Genomic DNA, 19792 nt, shown 5'->3' on the forward strand with positions numbered 1-19792 from the left:
AGGCCGACCTCCCGTCGGGATGTGTGGATGCGGGACACACCAGGCACAACCGAGCCCTCGCTGCCCAGGGAGCCTCCGCCTCACCTGTTCATGCCGCTAACACACCTCCAATCAAGTCCGCAATCCCCATCACATCCTGCGAGTGACAGCCCCCCTCTAATGGCAAATGTTTTGGAAGGTCCAGAGAGAAGAAAATGGACGGCGTGGAGGAAAAGATTTCCCGGCCGGGCCTTTCATTTCACCTCCGGATATCGGAATACTCAGACTGTTCATCCTCCCACTCGCTGCTTCCAGAAGTTCCTTGGGCCCCGGGTCCGGCCGCTCTGCCCCGGGCGTGGGCGTTGGGGTGGCTCTTGCTACCTCGCTCACCCTTGACACCTCGGCTGGTCTCCCGACTGCTGGGCTCCGCAAGGTGGTGACCCATTTCCGCGGGGTGGCCCCTGGAGAGCTTGGCCCTGTCGCCCTGGAGCTGGCGCTCGGGCGGCGCCGTGGGGGGTCTCTGGATGGCCGAGGTGCAGAAACTCAGGATGGAGCACAGGCTTCCCCAGCTCTGCTCACACTGAGCCTGGACGCTGTGGGTGATGGCCTCCTTCACCTCCTCCCCACAGGTCAGCAGCAGGTTCACTAGGTCCACGTAGGGTCTGGGGATTGAGAGAGAGACCGGGGCTGGAGAACGCCTCCTGTGGGCTGCGGAGGGCAGGACCCACAGGAGGGGAGAGACCTGGCCGATGCTTGACTCGGGTTTGGTTTGGCAAACGATGTTCCTGGAATTACTGCAAGCCTTTACCTGGATTCTGTGGAGTACTGGGCTCCCTGCCAGGCACTTGAGGGAACTGGAGCCTGGGAGAGGGAGCCCGCCACAAGAAAAAGGGCCGCTGACAATACACAGGTGTCTGTGCTAGGAAGCCTAGAAAGAAGCCCCAGGGAACGAGGCACACAGCTGTGGGGATGAGGCCGGCAGGGGAGCTCCAGGCCCATTTGTGCTGCGCTCTGCGTAGTTGCTCAGTCGTCTCTGACTCTCTTCGATTCCCATGGACTGTAGCCTGCCAGGCTTCTCTGTCCATGGGGATTCTCCAGGCAAGAATGCTGGAGTGGAGTGACATGCCCTCCTCCAGGGGATCTTCCCAACCCAGGGATCAAACCCAGGTCTCCCACATTGCAGGATTCTTTACCATGTGAGCCACCAGGGAAGTCCCCGGGCCTGTTTAGGGTGTGCTAACTAGGAGGATTTTAGCAGGAGGGGAAATGGGTCTTGGAGCCAGTGGAATACTACTTAGGCAAATGGTGAAGGGCCTTAAATACTAAACTGAGGAGTCTTTATGGCAGGGAAGTGAGATTGGCTGGCTTTGCACTGGGTGTCCTTCTCCTCGATAAGCCTAATCTAAGTTAGGCTCCCCCAAAACCACTTACCCCATGTGTGTATTTGCCCCTGCTTTGGGCTTATGATAATGAAGGGTGTTTGGGGAAGTTTCTGGATGCATTCTCCTTTGTATCTGGAGGCGTCTGGAACAGGCGAAGGGTGGGGCTGGGGTGTTGATTCCAACCAAGATTTCCCTTCCTTGGTGGCAGAGGCTGAGGTGGGGGAGTGGCTGTCTGAACAGCTCTATTCTTTCTGTCTGGGCTTCCCCACAAAGGGAGGTGAGAGCTGGCCTGGCAGAGAGGGGCCTCTGTGCTTGGGACAAGAGCCAGCTGTCTGTGAAATAAGCATGCTTGGTTCCCAGGGGGAGGACCAGTTGCTCAGGCCATCTTTAGGAAAAGTGCTGAAGGAGGAATGACTACGTACCTTCCTCCTGGGGATGGAGGTGTGTGCAGAAAGCCGGAGCAGTGTGCCTATTTTGGGGCCCATCTGGCAAAAGGTGCCCCCAGCAATGGGCTCTCCTGGCCAACTCACCAAGCCTTTCTTACATCTCACTGGACTCTTAAAATCCCCAAGGTGTGGGGAGGCGTCTGGCATGTTCCAGGTGGCTAACAAGCTTTCTTAAGCAGCCTTCACTGGCAGAATTTCCGGGTCTTTCTGATCATGCACTGGGCTATCCCCTTGGGCAAGAAACCACTCTGGCACGTGAGCTCATTTATAGCAACAAGCCTTTTTTTCCTCAGTGAGCCTGTACCACTGGGACGCTGTGCTACAGACCATTTGACTCTTCTCTCTGCATGTTGGCTGTTGTTGCCCAGCAGGAAGGGCAGATTGTTTGAAGACTTGTGAAGCAGTTTTCTGCCATTTTTATGAATTAGTCCTCAAGTTGTAATTGAGTGAACTGTCCTCATTTCATAGATAGAAAAACAGGGACATGGTGGGGGAGAAAGTGGCTTTTGGAAGCTTCTGGGCTGAGAAGGCCTGGGGCTGGCCTGAGAGCGGAGAGGAGGAATGTTCCGGCTGACAGAGATCAAGCTGCCTTTTAAGGCTTTCTTGATGCCTTTGGAGTCGGAGAGTCTGGGCACAGCTGATGGGCAGGGTGCTGAAAGTCTTGAAGGCAGGCCCCTAACCGTGACAAGGACAGTGATGACCCAAGTTGACTTCAGCCAAGAGAGGAGGGCATGGTCACACGAGGGACGTGCTCCCTGCATGTCTGTTTTTTCCCGTCTTTTGAAAACTAGCACTGACAGCCTCAGGGAGGTCAAGTTCACTGAGTGTCTGCCGGAGCATCATTGGGATTTTAGCACCTGATCCTGCCTGCCACCTCCTGCGGCTAGATAAGCAGATCACGGAGACTAAGCATTTGTCTTTTGGGGATGCTTTTTTCCACGTTTCTTTCCCCAGAGTAAGGAGAGGAGGGGCCCTCTTGGGAATCCATGGACTGCCTCTTGGCCTCCTTCAGCAGGGCATCCTGGCTGCCAGATGAGCTTGCTGAATCCCGAGGCGGATCCCAGAAGGCTGGACTACCCCACGCTCTTTTCTGCCCTTGGTACTCTCTGCCGAGGAGAAAGCTGTGAACCACGGGGAGGGGTGTGTTCATCTAAGCTGTATTTCAAGCTGGCATGGTGCCTTCTCAGGCTGCTAGCTCAGCCCGTGTCTAATGACAAAGCCCAGCTCTCTCCACTGGGCGTCAGCAAGGCTAAAGAGTTTTTAAAAATACTTGGAGGGGGATGTGCCTGGAGGCTGCCAGCACCCAGTGACAGGGTGTCTGATGGCCAAGCGGGTGATATGGAGAAAGTTGGACGGGAAGGGGTGAGGGGAGCAGGGCGTTTGAAGGAAGTCACTTTAACTGAATGTGAGTGTTTTAGGGGTTAGGTGAGGGTCAGGTTGAGGGATGGGGTGATGTGGATTCTAGGATGCCTATGATTTCCTTCTCTCTAGAGGGAAGAGCAAATTCAGTTTTCATTTTCTTATCTGTGGCCAAGGTCACACATTCTTAAATGGCCTTCTTGATATTCGGGGACTGATGGGATCTTTGGTGCCCAAATCAGTTAAGATAGTTAAGAAAAACTAAAAAAAAAAAAAAAAATTTCAGTTCAGCTTTAAATGCTAGTTGACAGAGCGTGCAGTTGCAGCTTCAAAAGGGAAGGCAGTGGGATTTTGTGGGGAGCTAGAATTGCTGGCTTAGCAAGAGGAATTGCATGTGGCCACACTGAGTATTTAAGAAAAAGGTCCAGGTTTGCTTTTGGGGTAGACCACCTGCATTTCCAGAGCAGGCTGGGGTAGGGGCTATGTGGGCTCTAAATGATGCATGGAGCCTTTTGGAAGTAAGGGTCCCATGGATGATGTTTCCATGGAGGAGGTATCAGAAAGCCATAGTGCTTTCTGTCTTCTTAAATGCAAAGGTGGGGTGGGGTGGCAAAACCCCTCAAAACCTTCAGTTTTCCCAAAGACTTTTTTCCAAAGAAACAAGTCTTCTTGGCTCCAAGAATGTGTTACAGAATTAGCCAACAAACTATCTCTGATGGAGGAGAGTAAGTTGAGGACAAATGAACTTCATGAGCTTCTCAGCAGTGGAGTGTCTGCCTCTTGCAGGGGCACCTGAAGGAAGGAAAGCTCAGTGTTCTGCTTGTGTAACGGGACTGTTTTTGAAAAAAGGGAAAAAATCCTGCTGCACTTGGGGACCAATGAGCCTTTAGTTGGTCTAGTGGGGAGGATGGAGGCCAGGACAAGGAGGTTTGAGGTCCATTCCTGACAACTGGCTTCAGAAGTACCAATTCCCAAGTTGGAAATTAGGAATTGAACCTCAGAGCAAGATTTTTTAACTTTTTAGCTTCGCGTTCTTTCTCTGTTGCATGGGGTTAGTATTCTCTGGCTTGTAGCACTGTTGGGAAAGGTAAATGAGATAATCTAGGCCAAGTTCCTGGCCAAGGGCCTGGCCCACTCAGAAAATGACAGTTATTGTTATTGCTATTGTTGTTGATGCTATTGTTGGTTTGATTCTTTATAGAGATTTGGAAGAACAGAAAATATTTTATTGGGCATTAGTATAACTCAGGCTTCCTAGGTGGTGCTGGTGGTAAAGAATTCGACTGCCAATGAAGGAGATGCAAGAGATGTGGGTTTGATCCCTAGGTCAGGAAAATCCCCCGGAGTAGGAAATGGCAACCTGCTCCAGTCTTCTTGCCTGGAAAATCCATGACAGAGGAGCCTGGTGGGCTACAACCCATCGAGTCAGACATGATTGAGCCACTGAGAACACAGTGTAACTCAAGGCAAAGGCAACATCACTTTGCTCCTGGCAAGAGCTGCCTATAGAGATTCATGGTGTATCTAATAATTCTAACACTGCACCAGGGGTGTTGCAAGTGACAGGTGATGGCTGCTATTCTCTGTGGTCTAAGTGGTGTGGGTGGCATGGGGCGTGGCCTGTTTAGTGACATAGTTGAGGGAGGCTATGGCATGAACTAAGGAGCAAGGGTTGATAAAACTACTGATTTGGCCCAGTGAGTCACTGGGCAAAGACCAACAGTGCAGTGACTTGTACTGGGCTGCTTAGCCAGTACCTTACTTTCTGCCCTGAGTCCCTAAGAAAGGAGCCATTGTATGTTTTTAAAGGAAGATGTCCTGGATTTATGATTGAATTGCAAGTCTTCTAAAGAGTATGTTCCTATCCCCTCATTTTGCCATAAAGGTGTTTAGCTGATTAATGTTTTTATCATTTGTTTTGCATTTTCTCTGGGAGGGCACGAATGTTGGAGAAGGTGAATTGGACTTTCTAAGGGAAAGCAGAGCTTATGGAGGCAAGGGGAAAAGCTATTGGTATTTAAGAGTGTAAGTCCTGGAGCTGCACTGCCAGGCTCCTCCATCATTGTGTGACCTTTACCACAGTGAATCTCAGTTCTCATCTGTCAAATGGAGATGAGAATGGCACCTAGCTCATGGTGCTGTCATGACGATCAAGTGAAAAATTCATATGAAGCCTTAGCACAATGCTGGGCACTCAGTACATACTCAGTATATATTACCAGCCCTTGGCCATCTGCTGGGGCATCTACATGGCAACTCGGAACACTCAGAACCTTTGGGATCCTGGCTGAAGGAAAGACAAAAGGTATTCCTGAATCCCACACGTTTCACACTCAGTGAAAAAGATTCCCTGTTGCTATTGCTTTGGATTTTGAAACTGATGGTGGAAATTTCTTTTGCTTTTCCTGAAGGCCAGCTGGAAAGGGATGCTCAGGGGAGTCGCTGCAGCATTCCGTGGTAAACCACAACCTCCCATTTAACAGGAGAGTTCAGCCTCTACAAGTCAACCCATCAGACTGAAGAAGACTGTCTCTGGACCGCAGCAGGCCTCTCCTCCCTCCATCCACGTTGCAGCATCACCCCACCCCACCCCCGACCCACCCCCACAGGGCAGCACTCACTCATGCAGCAGCAAGTCCTTGAAGTGAATCATCTCCACCATCACCCGGATGTTCTCCTGTGCAGCAGAACACAGGTCATGCTTAAGGTAGCACTCCCGCTGTAACTGGAACACCATCTCCTTGATGGCTGGACACTTCCGGCTTATGCAGCTGAATCTGTGCCGCAGAGCGTGGGCCTTACACTTCAAGGCATCTTTGATGAACGACTTGCCCTGAGAGCGGAGGGGACAGGGGAGGGAGAGAGGGGTGGAAGAGACCAGTCCTTATTACACGCTTTGACAGTCTGACCCTTGGGCTTACATGGAATTTTTCTGACGCCCGAACCTCAAGGCCCCATCCAGATGGACATCCTTGCTGGTGACAGGCTGAGGCCACGTTGGGAGATCTGTCCAAAGTGATGTGAGACCTCTGCCTTCAGCCCCAAAGGATGTTACCTGGGAGACTGACACAGTTGCTTCCTTCCTCCCAAACTCCTCCACTAGCCTCCCTTGTCCTGCAGCTCCTGTGGCCCTCTGTCCTCAAGGGAGCCCAGTGTTGACTGTATGGTGGCAACGTTTCTGAAACCCTGAGGGAAATTTGGACAGGCATAAGCCCAGAGCTCCTTGGCGGTGCGTGGTGAGAGTTCTTCCCAGGTGCCTGCTTGTGCAGATCTCGCATCTTTCCTGCTCCTTCTAGTGATGTGAAGGTCGGGTGCCAGCTGGGCCTGCCTTTCCTGCCTCAGTGCCTCCCGCCGACCCCAACCCATACTCTCTCTCTCCTCCTCCTCCTAGCCTTTAAGGAGGAGCATTCTTTTCCTTTTTGAAAGCAATTCGACTCCTTTAAACTGTTAGGATTACTGCCTCTAAAAGGCCCGCCTGGCACACTGCCTGCCAGCATCTGGAGCCTGAACTGGCCGGCTGATGGCCCCTCCCCCTCGCCCCAGGCCTCCGAGTGGCGAAGGCAGCCAGGCATACATCTGGCCTGCAGTTCTCTTTCCTGGCAACCCCATGAGATTGTTCTCATCCTAGAGAGGAGACAGCTGTTGGTGTGGGGGCGAGCCTGGGCCGTTAGCTTCCTTATCAACCTCACGGGGCACAGAGGCACCGTGGGATACCCACCCAGGGATCCTCACACCCCCTCTTCTACAGAAGCGAGCTGTCATTGGAGAGGTCACCCCTGTGTTTTAGACAAGCCTGGAAGTAACGGAGTTGAGAAAGTAAATGGGTCTAGGTTGGAAGTGGGAACCTGGCCAGCATGTTTATTTGTCCTCTCATGTAGAAGCAGCTGAAAGGTCTACACATAGAGTCTGATCACTGAAAAGCCACCTCTTGGTGATTCCCTTTCCTCTGACGCGCCAGTGGGAGCCAAATAGGATGGAGGGTAGGGTGTGCCGGTTGACTAAGCAGTTATGGGCTGAGACCTGACTTGAAAGGGATGCTTCTAACTTGAGAACGTACTCCTGTTGGTTGAGGGAAAAAAGGAAGATGAATTTATGTGAGGGCTGCAGCAATCTGTTCTCAGTATTCTTCCCTGACATCCTGTGGGATTGCCCTGAAATACACATCTTTCCTCCGGATTTCCTATTACGTTTCCTAATTCCCGTTAATCCAGAAGGGATGCTTTATTAGGGCATCTCAAGGAGTTCAAACACTTTCCTCCTCTTTCCTTCCCTGGTTTCCCCTGCTGGCACCCCACATCCTCTGTAGGGGAGGCTGCCAGCCCTGTCGCATCCCTTTCTGGTTCCCAGGCGTTGCTTTGTCAGGCTGTCTACAGGATGTCAGTACATGGTAACTGGTGATGTTCACAAATCACACCTCAACTATTGGCCTCATCCCAACAGTCATGGCTCGCCAATGAAATGACTTCACAATGCATATACAGGCTGGGGAGGACATGAAGGAGATGAGCCTAATGCTCTACTCCACCTGAAATGTGTTCGTATGGTGTGCATTGGAGCCATGAGGTTACTTGTTGGGTTCATTTCCTACTCATGCGGCATCTAGGCTTTTACCCTGGGGACCCTGGGATAAGTGAAGTGGGTCAGGCCCTGAGTATAGTTATTATACAGAGCAGGACTCATTCAGGGTTCCAACTTTTCAGGTTGGGAGAGGAGGATCTGCTACTTAGGAGGAAGAAAAGTCTGCTCTCTGGAGGCCCTGATTTATCCATGCTGCCTGCCCACATGTCCTCTAGGAGATGACGAATTTCTACAAATTTCGTGTCTCTCTTATTCTTGCCTATTAGGTGAAAATAGCTTTTGCCATGTTTAACTGGAGTCCTTGGCCTTCCCTGCTCTACCCCCAGCCTAATGTCATGGTCCTCGCAGACTGGGTTCTGGGTAGCCAGACACAGTCTGTCCCTTACAAGATGTTTATTATTTATTGTGAGTTTTCTCTGCTAAGAATCCTCAAATAATTGTTCAGCTTGGTCTCCATCCCACTCTGTGCATGCACTCAGTGAAGAGTGGAGGAAGACTCGGCCGAGATGACAGGCCTGGAAAGCTGGACCCCAGGAGTGGAGTGGGGAGTCACTGGCACCCTGCTGCACACCTGGAAGGTCTCTGCTGCTGAGCCGCCCCAGTCGTGTCCGACTCTGTGTGACCCCATGGAATGCAGCCCACCAGGCTCCCCCATCCCTGGGATTCTCCAGGCAAGAACACTGGAGTGGGTTGCCATCTCCTTCTCCAGTGTGTGAAAGTGAAAAGTGAAAGTGAAGTCACTCAGTCGTGTCCCAGTCTTAGCGACCCCATGGACTACAGCCCACCAGGCTCCTCCGCCCATGGGATTTGCCAGGCAAGAGTACTGGAGTGGGGTACCATTGCCTTCTCCATGCTGGCAAGCACTAAAACCCACCATGACGATCAGCTAGGAAACTCTGTTAACAGGTTTTTCCAATGAACACTTCAGTCATGCTCTGCTAACCCAAAACATTCTTGGTGCTCAATATGGTTTTTACCTGGGCATCAAATTTTCCAGCGTTGTGCAGAAAAGTCATGCAAATTCCATGTAAGCCCCGAATCTCACAAGAGTTGTTCTCGAAACATTCAAACACGCCACACCCCACATCGCCAGCGTTGACCAAACAGTGCTGGATTTCCGCTAAAATGAGAATTACATACAATCATATACAAAATTCTCTGCCATGCTGGGGAATGCAAAGAGAGGCTGGTTGAAATAAAAGTAATGACTAAAAGGAAAATTAAGAAAAAGTGTTAGAAATGACTGTTTCTGGATCCAAAAACCAAGGAAATAAAATTTCATTACTTAATTACTTATGAAGATAACTAGTATTTGTAAATATTTGTAAAAATTAGCCAGACCTACATTACAAAAGTCACAAGAGAAGTTAGGTCAGAACACTCCATTTTTTCATCCTTTTCATCTTATTAAAGTATTTGTGGGAATACTTAGTTTGACAGCTGAAGATATTTCAGCTTTCTAAACCCACTGACAAAAATAAAATTTCAACCCATTAGCTTGGTCTTTCCCTTCTGTCCTTCATCAATGAAATACTCTTCTGTACTTGGATGAAGCTGCTGCTATTAAATCACGGCCATTTCCTTCCTGACCCCCAAATGAGAGCGTCCAGAAAGCAGTTTCAATTTAGCTTTATGATTCAACACCTAAAAATCAAAACAAAATTCCTATTAAGGCAGCGCCTCCAAACCATTCGCATTAAAAATACCAGGCTAGGGAAACTGCGGTTTGCTTGCAAGCAGGCTCAGGAGTCGAGTCAGATAGGGGTTAGTCTGCAGAAACGCAACCTTTGCAGTTCGAGGTTCCTTTTTAATAGAGATCTGGGGTGAGATGTCACTTAATACCCTAGACTTCTCGAGACCCGGGTGTCCGCTGCCCTCCTTCGCAGAATGTGGCCCCAATTCGCGTCTCTGAAAGGACAGGCTGAGAGGGAGTTAACTGTCAGGCTGCAAAGCCTCTCTCCCTTCCCTCCCCCTACCCAATTCCCTGACTTAAACCAACCACAAAATTACACCAGAAGAGTATATTTTGGAAGAAGGGCGGGTCGGAGGAGATAATCCGCATTCAGATTAAATTTGCCGAGAGAATGAGGGGCGTGTATTTGTTGAGAGTCACCAACTAGCGAAAATCACGTTTGATTCTCAGGGAAATCTCTGGGAGGGGAAAGGTGGGTGAGATTCCTAGGACGAGCGGGGAGCGAGCTGGGGGTGCTGGCATCCGCCTATGGAGGTGGGAGACTCCCGGACGGTCCCATGCGCGGCCCCGGCGCGCCGGCCCGGAGCGCGCAGGGCCGCGGTTCACTCGCTCCCGGCGCCCCTAATGGGCACTCGTGCATTCCTGCTCGTGCGGTGAACGCACGCACGGCACCGCCGGGTTCGCAGGCCCCCTTAATAAAGGGAGGGCCGTGAAGAGCGAAGAAGCGCTAGGCAGATTTTCTTCCTCTCCCGGGGGCTGGGAAAAGGGCCAGTCCCGTGCCCTGCACGCCTGGTTGTGCTTGGCAGCTCGCGGGTAAACGGAGAGCAGGTCGAGCAGCTGCGGCGCACGGTTCGGGCCGTGTCACCATTTCTTCTCTTGCTGACCTGCTCTGGAGCCGGGGACGGAGGCGGCACCGCAGAGGTACGCTTTACTCCACCCGCCCCTGCCCGTTCCGAAAGGAATGACCCACAAGGGGGAAAGTTCGCCATGCAATTTGTCTCGCCTACAAAGTTCTTGGATGTCGGGCATCTTTTGAGGAGGGGGAGAAGTAGTCCTGCCGCGGCCCGCCGGCTGGGTAGAGAAGTACTTCGGTTCAGGGCGCAGCCCGGTAGCGGGGACGCTCCGTGCCTCCTGCAAGCCGGTTAGGATGGAGCAGGGAGGTTTGAACCCGTCCGGGGACGCTGGAGCCGACCCTGGCCGCGTCATGCGGTGCTTCCTTTACCCTCGACCCCGGGAGGACAGCAACAAGTCCTGCCCCAGCCATCTCATCACCCGGCCAGCACGTGCGGATTCCGGGCTCGCGGAGCCCGGCGTGGACCTCGCTCTGCCGCGCGCTTTCCTGTTCACGCCCCGCTCCACCCCAAGAGTTTGCACAGCCCAGGGTGGGCGCCCAGTTCTGGGCGAAGCGCCCGGGGCGCGCTGCGTGGGTGCGGGATGTCTTCTCCCCGCACCTCCCCGCCGCGGGGGCGCACGCACTTACCTGTGTTCTGCAAGGACAGACGGCCTTTCTGCTGGGAGCCCCTGTCTTGGGGACCTTCGGGGGTGTTGGTGGCGTCGGTCCCTCGAGCTGGATCGAAGGTAACCAGCACCAAAGCCAGGGTCACGAACTGGCCCAGCCGCTCGGCACACATGGTCCTTGGTGTAAACCTCCAGCCCGGAGACCTGGATTCTTTGTGCGCCCCTCCGCCTCTTCCTCCTCCTCCGCCGTTTCCCCTCCTCCTCCCACTCTTCCTCCCGGCTCGCCTTTTCCCTCCTCGCGGCCGCGGCTCTGATAGAGGTTACCCAGCGCCCTCCCGTAGCTCTCCGGAGAGCATGTGACCAGGCCGTTAGCAGCGCCGCGAGTGCCGGGCAATGGCAGGGACGGTGCCTCAAATATCCCTGGAAGCTCTGGTGTCACTTGAATGAAGGAGTCGAGCAGGTGTTGTCCCGGCGGCTGGACCAATCCGAGACCCCCGCCCGTTTGACAACACGGCCGGGAGGCGGGGCCTGCGCCCAACTACTACAGGAGGAAGCCGAGCGCCGCTGGGAGCGCCCGACAAAGTTGCCGACCTGGCGACGGCCACGCGTTTGCGTGCGTGTGTGAGTGTGTGAGAGCGCGGCCGGAGATACATGCGCGTGTGCGGGTGCTCCAAGGCAATGGCCGAACGGATTTAACTAAAAGCGAATCCCAGCTCCAGTTGCAGCTAAAGAAAGGCGAGAGGGGCTGGTCTGCGCTGGGACAGCGTTCCCCCTCCCCTCCAACCCCCTCGGGCTCCTGGCTCGCATCACACCCGCAACGGACTGGGAAAGTTTCCTCTTTCTGCCTTTTGTAATTTAGTTGAGATTCCCAGCCCCGAGGCCTTGACAGATTGGAGAAGTTTTCTGGACACAGTGGTGCTGGGGGCAAGCTGGGCACAGATGAGAATTCCTGGCGGTGTGATGTTTTGCATTAAAAACAAAAAATCCTCCAAACTATTTTAGGATAGGAGCAGAAGCGCTAGATACAGGACTCTGCCTGAGAGGCTGCCCTATCTGCCTCTTTCCGCCCCGCTGTGGTGGGCCTTGCCACACCTTAAGGGTCAGATTCTTGCCCCTCCCTCAGTCCAGACGGATTCTGGGCTGGGCTGCAGGGATCCAGGTGAGAGACTGGACTTGCATCATTCACAGGAGGGTGGCAGGGAGGCCCTGAGTCAGCCCGCGGCGGAGCATCGCGTGCCCCAGAGGCTGGAGCTTGAAAGGCAACTTTACGCGTCTCCAAACACACTCTTCCATTTTCCCAAAGCGCTACTCGCCGCCGCGTTCTGTGTTCCTTTTACTCTTCATTCATCGGATGGAAAAGGTAAAAAAAAAAAAAGAAAAAAAGAAAAAAAGAAAAAATCCCCAAAGCCTGAAAGCAGAACCCGAGGAAATTCTCTCCATCTCTTCTGCTTTCTTGTTCAGGCTCCCTCCCCAAGCACAGCCGGGGCTGGGTTGCCCTCGACTGCTTTCTCCCCCACGGCTTGCGGAAGCAGGGAGAAAGTTGGGCGCCGCTGGGAGCGCCTCTTCCCCCGCTGTGTGTGTACGTGTGCACGCTCACGTCTCCCCCGCGCCGAGGCCGGGGACAGGAACTGCTCCGGGCACCGTCAGTCCGACGGCGCAGCTCTGGGGGCTCGTAGGGCAGGGGGAGGGCGGGGACGCGAGCGCTGCGCCACTCACCCCGGGTGACGCGCTTTCGCCCCTCCCCCGCCGTCTCCACCCTCCTGCAGGAGAACAGGTGAGCTTGGGTACCAGCTCCAACCCCCGCCCCCGCCCCGCTCCCAGCCCGCGCCCTCTGCGGTAATGCGCCCCGGAGGTTTCATCACCCACTGCCCGCGGCGACGCGGCTCTGGGTCTCCGCGGCGGGGCGCACCGAGCGCCTCGTTGGGGCAGCCTTGTGACACCGTTGGGGGAAGGGGTGCGGAGACGCCGGGGCCAGGTCGTCCTCTGTCAGCCGTTCGACTTCCCAAGCTCCCCTCCCAAGGTCCCGGATGCAGGAGGGCGTTAGGAACGGGGATGGGGGCAGGGTGGGACCAGTGGCCGCGGCTGTCCAGCGTCCAGCGGCCCAGAGGTGGGAGGAATGATAGGAGGGGTGGGAAAGGCACCTTCGAGTAGGCCCTCCCAGGGGTTGCAGCGCCTGGGAGCTAGCTGCTGTCCACCATCCCCACCCGATTTCAGAACCCCAAGAAAGGGTCACTTTGAAGGTCTGAGTCTGCATCGTGACAAAAAACTGACCACTCATGCCCATGATTCCCATAACACTTACATCTTCCCTCAAGAGTTTTTGGGGGAAGGAGGTGGGGTACAAGTCCATTATATTAATAATAGATGGTGCGCACTTCCCACTCTGCTTTTGTTTGGGTATTTATTTCCTTTATTAGTTTATGAAACACTATCTCCTGTAGATTCTTAAGAGACAAAACATAACAAAAAAACAACAGCAGTCTGGCCTCCCACGAAGTCCATAAGCCTCTGAATTTCCTGGGTAGGCTTTCTTTCCTTGGAGAGCCTCTTTTGTAGGTGAGAACATGAGTAATATTGGCATTAAAAAGGGCATCTGGTCTCTTGGCTCTTTGTGCAACACAAACAGGAGAGGTCTAGTGGGTGGGAGCAAGCCCACCTTTGTGGGATGTAGACAGTCTGAGTCTTCTTGTTAGAAGGCTGGGCCACCACCTGGAGCAGGGGTCAGGCAGATGCAGGTCTCTGGGCTCCTGCCTCCCAGAGCTGGGGCACAGCCTTTTGCCACCACAAGGCCCTGGGACTGCCCTCAGAGGACCTGCATAATAGAAAAATTCATCTTGATGCTATTTGCTCCAGTTTCACAGGGGACATTCGTGTCTCCTACCTGAGCCACCTGCCCCTTTTAGAACTAAAAAAAAAAAAAAAAAAAAAAGCGGTAGTTGGATTTGAGGTATAGCAAGTACAGTTACCAGTTCTTAAGAGTTTTATATTCAGACTACTTGGCCAGAGCCAGACATCCAGAGAAGAATGCCCATCCCAGTCTGTCCCATCAGGGCTGAGAAAATTCTGCAGAAGCAGGAGGCAGTGTACTGGGATTACCAGTCGAGGCCTCGGGCCTGGGGTCAGAGTAGGGGGAAGAGCTCAGGCTGGTGACTGTGCTGTGAGCTTCCCTTTCTCCTTCTAGCCTTATACCTCAGGCCTGGTTTGGCAGCCTGTGGCTGGTGACAATAGGGAGTAGGTAAGGGGCAGTAATAATGATATTATTACTGTAAAGGAAACATGAATGGGGGACAGACAATGGACCATGCATTGTGCTTGCAGATTTGGTCTCTCACTAGGTGGGAACTGAGCCTTTGGAGATGTAAGGACAGTCCAGCTGGTATTGCCCTGAGACTCAGCAAGCGTTCTTGGCTGGATGGGCCCTCCTTCTCAGTTTAAGACCCAACTGGCAGTGCGAAGGATGAGGCAGGCTCCCTTCGAGACATCTGGGGGCTTCTGTGGTTAATGCATGGAACCCAAGTTTTCCTTTCTCACTCTAATTCACCAATTAAAACCAAACAGTGAGGGTGTTAATTCGGGTTTAAGTTTGAAAGGGGAGAGGATACTGACAAGCAGAAAAGGAACAGAGGGTATCATAGGAGGGAAGACCATCAGGGGTAAATGAACAGAGAGGACGTGATGCATTTCATATGAGGAAAAGGAGTTGCCCAGTTTGGTATTCAAATACAAGATAACGCTGTCAAGGACGTTTGGGGCCTGGTTGCAGGGCCTTTGTGAATAAATCTGTGCTCACCAGAGAAGATTTTGTTATCTCATCCTGGTGGCGTTTAAGGTTGAAACTCCAGGATGCTCTTAGACTAGATTCCCTTTTGGAGTTAGGAAAAGGTCAGCGGCCCAGAGCTGACACTGAAGGAAGGGATGGATGAGAGGAATGGTAAGTAATTAGTTGGAATCTTGATGTGGATTGCTATGCCTAGAAGGATGTTCTTACTTGGGTGTGAGCAGGTGGTGCCTTGGAGGATGGGAAGTTGTTGAATGATGAGGCAGTGTTGTGTAGGTTGATGTTAATACTTGGTGGCTGGTTCCAAAAGCCAGAGTGGAAAACGTGGCTTCCACGTGTAGAGCTCCTCCTCCTGCAAGCCACGCCCCCTTGGGGGCCCGACTGTCTGGACTGATGGCACCACCTTATGGTCAGAGAGGGAACTGCCTGTCCAAATAGTGGACTCTCCTCTTCCAGGCTCAAAGACCTGAGACACGGACACCGGGTCTTCCACCTTCTCCTCAATTTCCTTAGCAAGTAAGTTAATACAGATTTAGACAGTCTCCTCCTTGCAACCACATGCTTTAATCACCCCGTCAAGGAAATCTCATTCAAACTTTTTGCTTTTCCTCCCCATGCTTTGATGTGAGCCTCATATCTGTTCTATCATGGCCCCTTTGAGTCACATCTCTGTGAGGGAAAATGGCAAAAGAAGTTGTGCACGTGAAACCGGCCAGACAAAATAACAATAAGATGCTGCTACCAGCCTCCAAAATAAGGAGAGGTCTCTCCCTAAAAAGTCTCTATCTTTTCCTTTGTTTTCCTTCATTGAACGGGTTGTTTCATTAAATGGAATTCAAGAGAAGGGAGACTGTATCATCCATCTTTGAGTCTGTATATTGGCGTTACAGCAAAAGTCCAGGGCCTCAATAACATTATGAATTAAGAAGACTTTTGTGGGGCTGCTCTGGAAACCTCACCATCATTTATAGTATTGCTTATTGGAGGAAGAACTATCCTGAGTTCCCAGAATAACCAACTCCCAAAGGTTTGGAGTACACCACTTTTGTGAATTGCACATTTCCTCTATGTTTTAGATTAATCGTCAAACCATAGTTGTGGACTGACTGGAAACACAAAAGATGAATGAGAATTTTTAAAAAACCAAAGAGAATAATAACACTGTCTCCTCACTGTAAAGAATCAAAAGCCGTAATCACCAGGCATCCGATCATGGTCTGAATTTTGTTTGTGCCTTGCTCGGAAGCCTGCATAGTATTCCACTTGGCATCTCTGTTTTCCTTGGGTCATGAGTTTTGCTTCCTCACTGTGTGCAGAGACAAAACTCCAGGAGGAAGTGTCCCAGGATCTGCCGGATCTCTACGAGGAGTGCTCCTGGGTCCGGAGGGGAGCCCCTCTGGCCTTGGAGCACTGCGGCGCTTTCTCTCTGATGGGTTTGGTTGGAGAACTGTGAGTAAAGGAAGAGTTGTTGTTTTATTGTGTGTGTGTTCGGGGGCGGGGCAGTTTTCCAGGGAGCCAGATTTTGAAAATCTTCATGAAATGATCAAATCTGTTAATATGATTAAACCAGCAGTATGCCATCAGGGTCCATGGAACTAAATTTTCATTTTAGTTTTTTTTTTTTTTTCTGAGGAGTTCTAAATATTTGTAAAGGTTAATATTTCATAATTTTGGTTCTTTTTAAAATAAATCTTGCAAAGATCAAAGAGAACATTTACTTTTTAAACAAAAACAGAATAAAACCCATTCTATCTTGAATGTACCATGTAGGACCATTGGGGCCATTTATAAATCTAAGACTTTGTGGAATCTGATTTTTCTTATATCTTGAAGCACTTTTCATTTTATCATCCTTGGGATTATTTTATCATTGCCCATCAATTATTACCAATTATACTAAAAAATACTAAAATAATAAGAAAATGAAAGAATGATGGCATCACCATCCAGAAAGATGATGCCATAGTGAAATAAATCATCATGATTGCATCACCCTTCAGTTTTCTTATGACATTGCTTAGAGTATTGCATCATCTTTCAAGAAAGTTTAAAAGAGGCTAGAAGATACCATCTTTGTAGTTTTATTATTATTGCTTTCATTGCATGAGAATAGAGAATTTGTCATTGCCTGCACAAAATGGTGAAGAGAAGAAAATGACAAAGGAAAATGTTTTTTTACAGTAGTTAGACAAATCGGAAGAGACAATAGCGATGTTGACTCTAACGGTAATAGTAAAAAATTCACTTTGTAAGCAAAGTCTCAGACCCTGAATTTTACCATACAATAATCTAGGTGAGTTTTCTCACACTCCAGAATCGACAAATAAACAATATATTTTTGAGGACAAAGAAAAAATATGATATTCTCATCCAGTTAGTCATTCAACAAGAATGATTTCATCACCCAATATTTTGCAACAAGAACCGGGACCATCCTGTTTTGCTCAAAGAAGCGGGAACCAATGTTCTTTTACCTTTTGTGGTGTTTGTTTAACAACATTTTCTTGATACTGTTTGAAGGGGACAAATGACAAAATCAGGTGTGTTTGCAAAAGTGATCCAAAGAATATTCTTGCCAGTGTTTATAAATGTAAAAATGAAAATGCTTTGCAATTATGGAGAAAGATGACCATCTTCTCTTTAGCAAAGTTATGACCCATCAGAGGTTTCAAAAGTACTAGTTTTATAATGCAAGAAGAGCCAGAATTGACAATAAATCAGAACTTACTGGAGAATTACTTGAAATATGGAATTAGTATTTGTGAGATGGATCTGCCCCAGGTTCACATTTGACAGTTCATGAATAGTTAGTTGCATGTAGAAAATATTGCTCATTTTGAGTTTATATACCTTCAAAGTCAGGAGAATAGGGAATGAAAATGTGCTATATTTAAATAATTGAACGAATTTTGGAGTGAAAATGTAAAAACTATCCCTTTATTACTACTTCTGTAAATTACTCAGAAAAATAAAAAGACTTCCATTGGACCAGATGATGACGACAGCTTTTTCTTGATGCACATACAGCAGGGCCTGAGGTCACATACATAGAATATTTTTTAAAAAGTCAAATAAACTCCTTCAGGTAAGCAGGAGACTCCGTCCATCTGTCCATTCTCAGCCCTCCCACCACCCCACTTTCCTTAAAGCTTGAAATGGCAACCCACTCAAGTATTCTTGCCTGGAGAATCCCACGGACAGAGGAGCCTGGCGGGCGGCAGTCCACGGGACACGACTGAGTGACTTCACTCACTCACTCACTCACTTACTCAAGGATTAATGACTGTTTCACAGCAGGGTGCTTTGAATGAAAGACATCATCATATAGCCTTTCCGTTTATTCTCCCCTTTAGTGGAACTCAGTATTTCTCAAAATTCAGTGGGGATAAGAATCTCTGTATATTACATAAAATATGGATACTGCATTTTAGAGGTTGATAGGCAGGATTTGTAAGGTTCATTTTAACCATTCAAGAATTTTTACTTCGTATGAAGACTTTAGAACCCACCTGTCTTAGTCCTCTGAGGTGGCCATAACAGAATACCATTGTCTGGGTGGTTTAAATAACAGTTTTCTTTTGGCCTGCCTGTACGGCTTGCCTGGTTCTTAGTTCCCTGATAAGGGACTACAACTGTGTCCCTGGCAGTGAAAGTGCAGAGTCCTAACCACTGGACTACCCGGGAGTTCCCACAAATGTTTATTTCTCATAGTTCTGGAAGCCGGAAGCCTGGGATCAGAGCGTCAGCCTGGTTGGGTTCTTGGTGGAGGCCTGCTTCCTTGATTATACACGAAAAGAGGGAGAGAGAGAGATGCTGAGAGAGAGCTCCATCTTTATAAGGGCATTAATCCCACCATGAGGGTCTCACCCTCATAAACTATCTAACCCTACTTACCTCCTAAAGACCCCACATCCAAATTCCATCACATTGGGGGTTAGGCTTTCAACTTATGAATTCAGGGAGGACACAGACATTCAGGCTACGGCACTGAGCCACTCTGACGTTGATTCATTCAGTAAACTCTGTGTGTGTCTGTGTCTTAGACCTGGTGTTACACAGTGGGCAGGAAGGAAGAGCTGAACTCAGGCACTGCCCTTCTGACCTCCCTGGTGGTTCAGATGGTAAAGAATCTGCCTGCAATGTAGGAGACCTGGGTTTGATCCTTGGATTGGGAAGATCCCTTGGAGAAGGGAATGGCAACCCACTCCAGTATTCTTGCCTGGAGAATCCCATGGACAAGGAGCCTGGCAGGCTACTTACTATCCATGGGGTTGCAAAGAGTCAAACACGACTGAGTGACTGTCACAACTGCCCTTATAGCAGCATCAATCTAGAGAGGAGGAAGCAATAATTTTTCGAGCACTGTGTGGTCAGAATTACCATGGAGATGAGATCAGGGTATCCTGGGAACCAAGAGAATGGTTGCCCTCAACCGCTGATACCTCAGTGGTTGATGCCTTACGAAAGGTGTCAAAGATGAACATTACTAGTTTTTACGTTCACTTACAAAACAGGAATTGAAGAGGAGAATGTTTAGGAGGCATTTGGAGGGTGGAAACAGGGAGAAAAAACCTCCAGGCAGCAGGGCCAACATATGCAGAGGCCCAGAGGAGTGAGAGAGAGCCGGCAGGATGGAGAGCTGGGTGGTCTGGTGTGGCCGGGCAGGATGGTGTTTGTGGAGGAGAGGACTCTCGGCTGGACACTGACTGGGATTAGACCCTGAGGGCCTATTGTGTCTGTCTTCATCTGCAAGTAACAGAAAACCCTAAGCAAAAACCTTATTAAAGGCAAGTGTGTTACTCCCCATTCCAGAAAGTGGATTGGGGACGGAAACCTCTGCGGGGGGAACGCATTGCGAAGTCAGGTGGCAAGTGTAGAGGTGATTTTGAGAAGCTTGTGGGGGACAAACGGACGGGATAATCAACTTGTACACTTGAGGGGTAAGTGGGGAAAATGGCGGCAGCTTAAGCCTCTCTTTAGCAGTCCTCCCTTTACCGGCCCTGTGCGCCCCCCACTTCTACTCCCCACCCACATCTCCCAGTCAATGTCGTCACTACTTTTCTAGGTGTGTGTGTGTGTGTGTGTGTGTGTGTGTGAGTCATGTCCAACTCTTTGTGCC

At 50.4% G+C, this 19792-nt stretch overlaps 1 protein-coding gene across 1 annotated transcript; it reads right to left on the reverse strand.

The window, feature by feature from the left end:
* Window positions 1-238: 238 nt before the first annotated feature.
* STC2 (stanniocalcin 2) lies at window positions 239-11068 on the reverse strand. Its single transcript, XM_068990649.1, has 4 exons — window positions 10918-11068; window positions 8722-8864; window positions 5788-5999; window positions 239-641 (listed from the first exon to the last, which is right to left on the reverse strand). Exons 1-4 carry the CDS (start codon window positions 11066-11068, stop codon window positions 239-241), a joined length of 909 nt encoding a protein of 302 aa, XP_068846750.1.
* Between the last annotated feature and the right edge of the window lie 8724 nt (window positions 11069-19792).

The sequence above is a fragment of the Capricornis sumatraensis genome, chromosome 18 (assembly GCF_032405125.1).
Source record: "Capricornis sumatraensis isolate serow.1 chromosome 18, serow.2, whole genome shotgun sequence".
Classification (NCBI taxonomy): Eukaryota; Metazoa; Chordata; class Mammalia; order Artiodactyla; family Bovidae; genus Capricornis; species Capricornis sumatraensis.

What these genes read in the sequence shown, in the direction of transcription:
- STC2 (XM_068990649.1), bottom strand. Translation starts at nt 11,068, where the DNA reads ATGTGTGCCGAGCGGCTGGGCCAGTTCGTGACCCTGGCTTTGGTGCTG. An exon ending in CTGGAAAATTTGATGCCCAG is followed by an intron (nt 6,000 to 8,721) that starts GTAAAAACCATA and finishes CTCCGCTCTCAG; the next exon opens with GGCAAGTCGTTCATCAAAGA. An exon ending in AAGGACTTGCTGCTGCATGA is followed by an intron (nt 642 to 5,787) that starts GTGAGTGCTGCC and finishes CTCAATCCCCAG; the next exon opens with ACCCTACGTGGACCTAGTGA.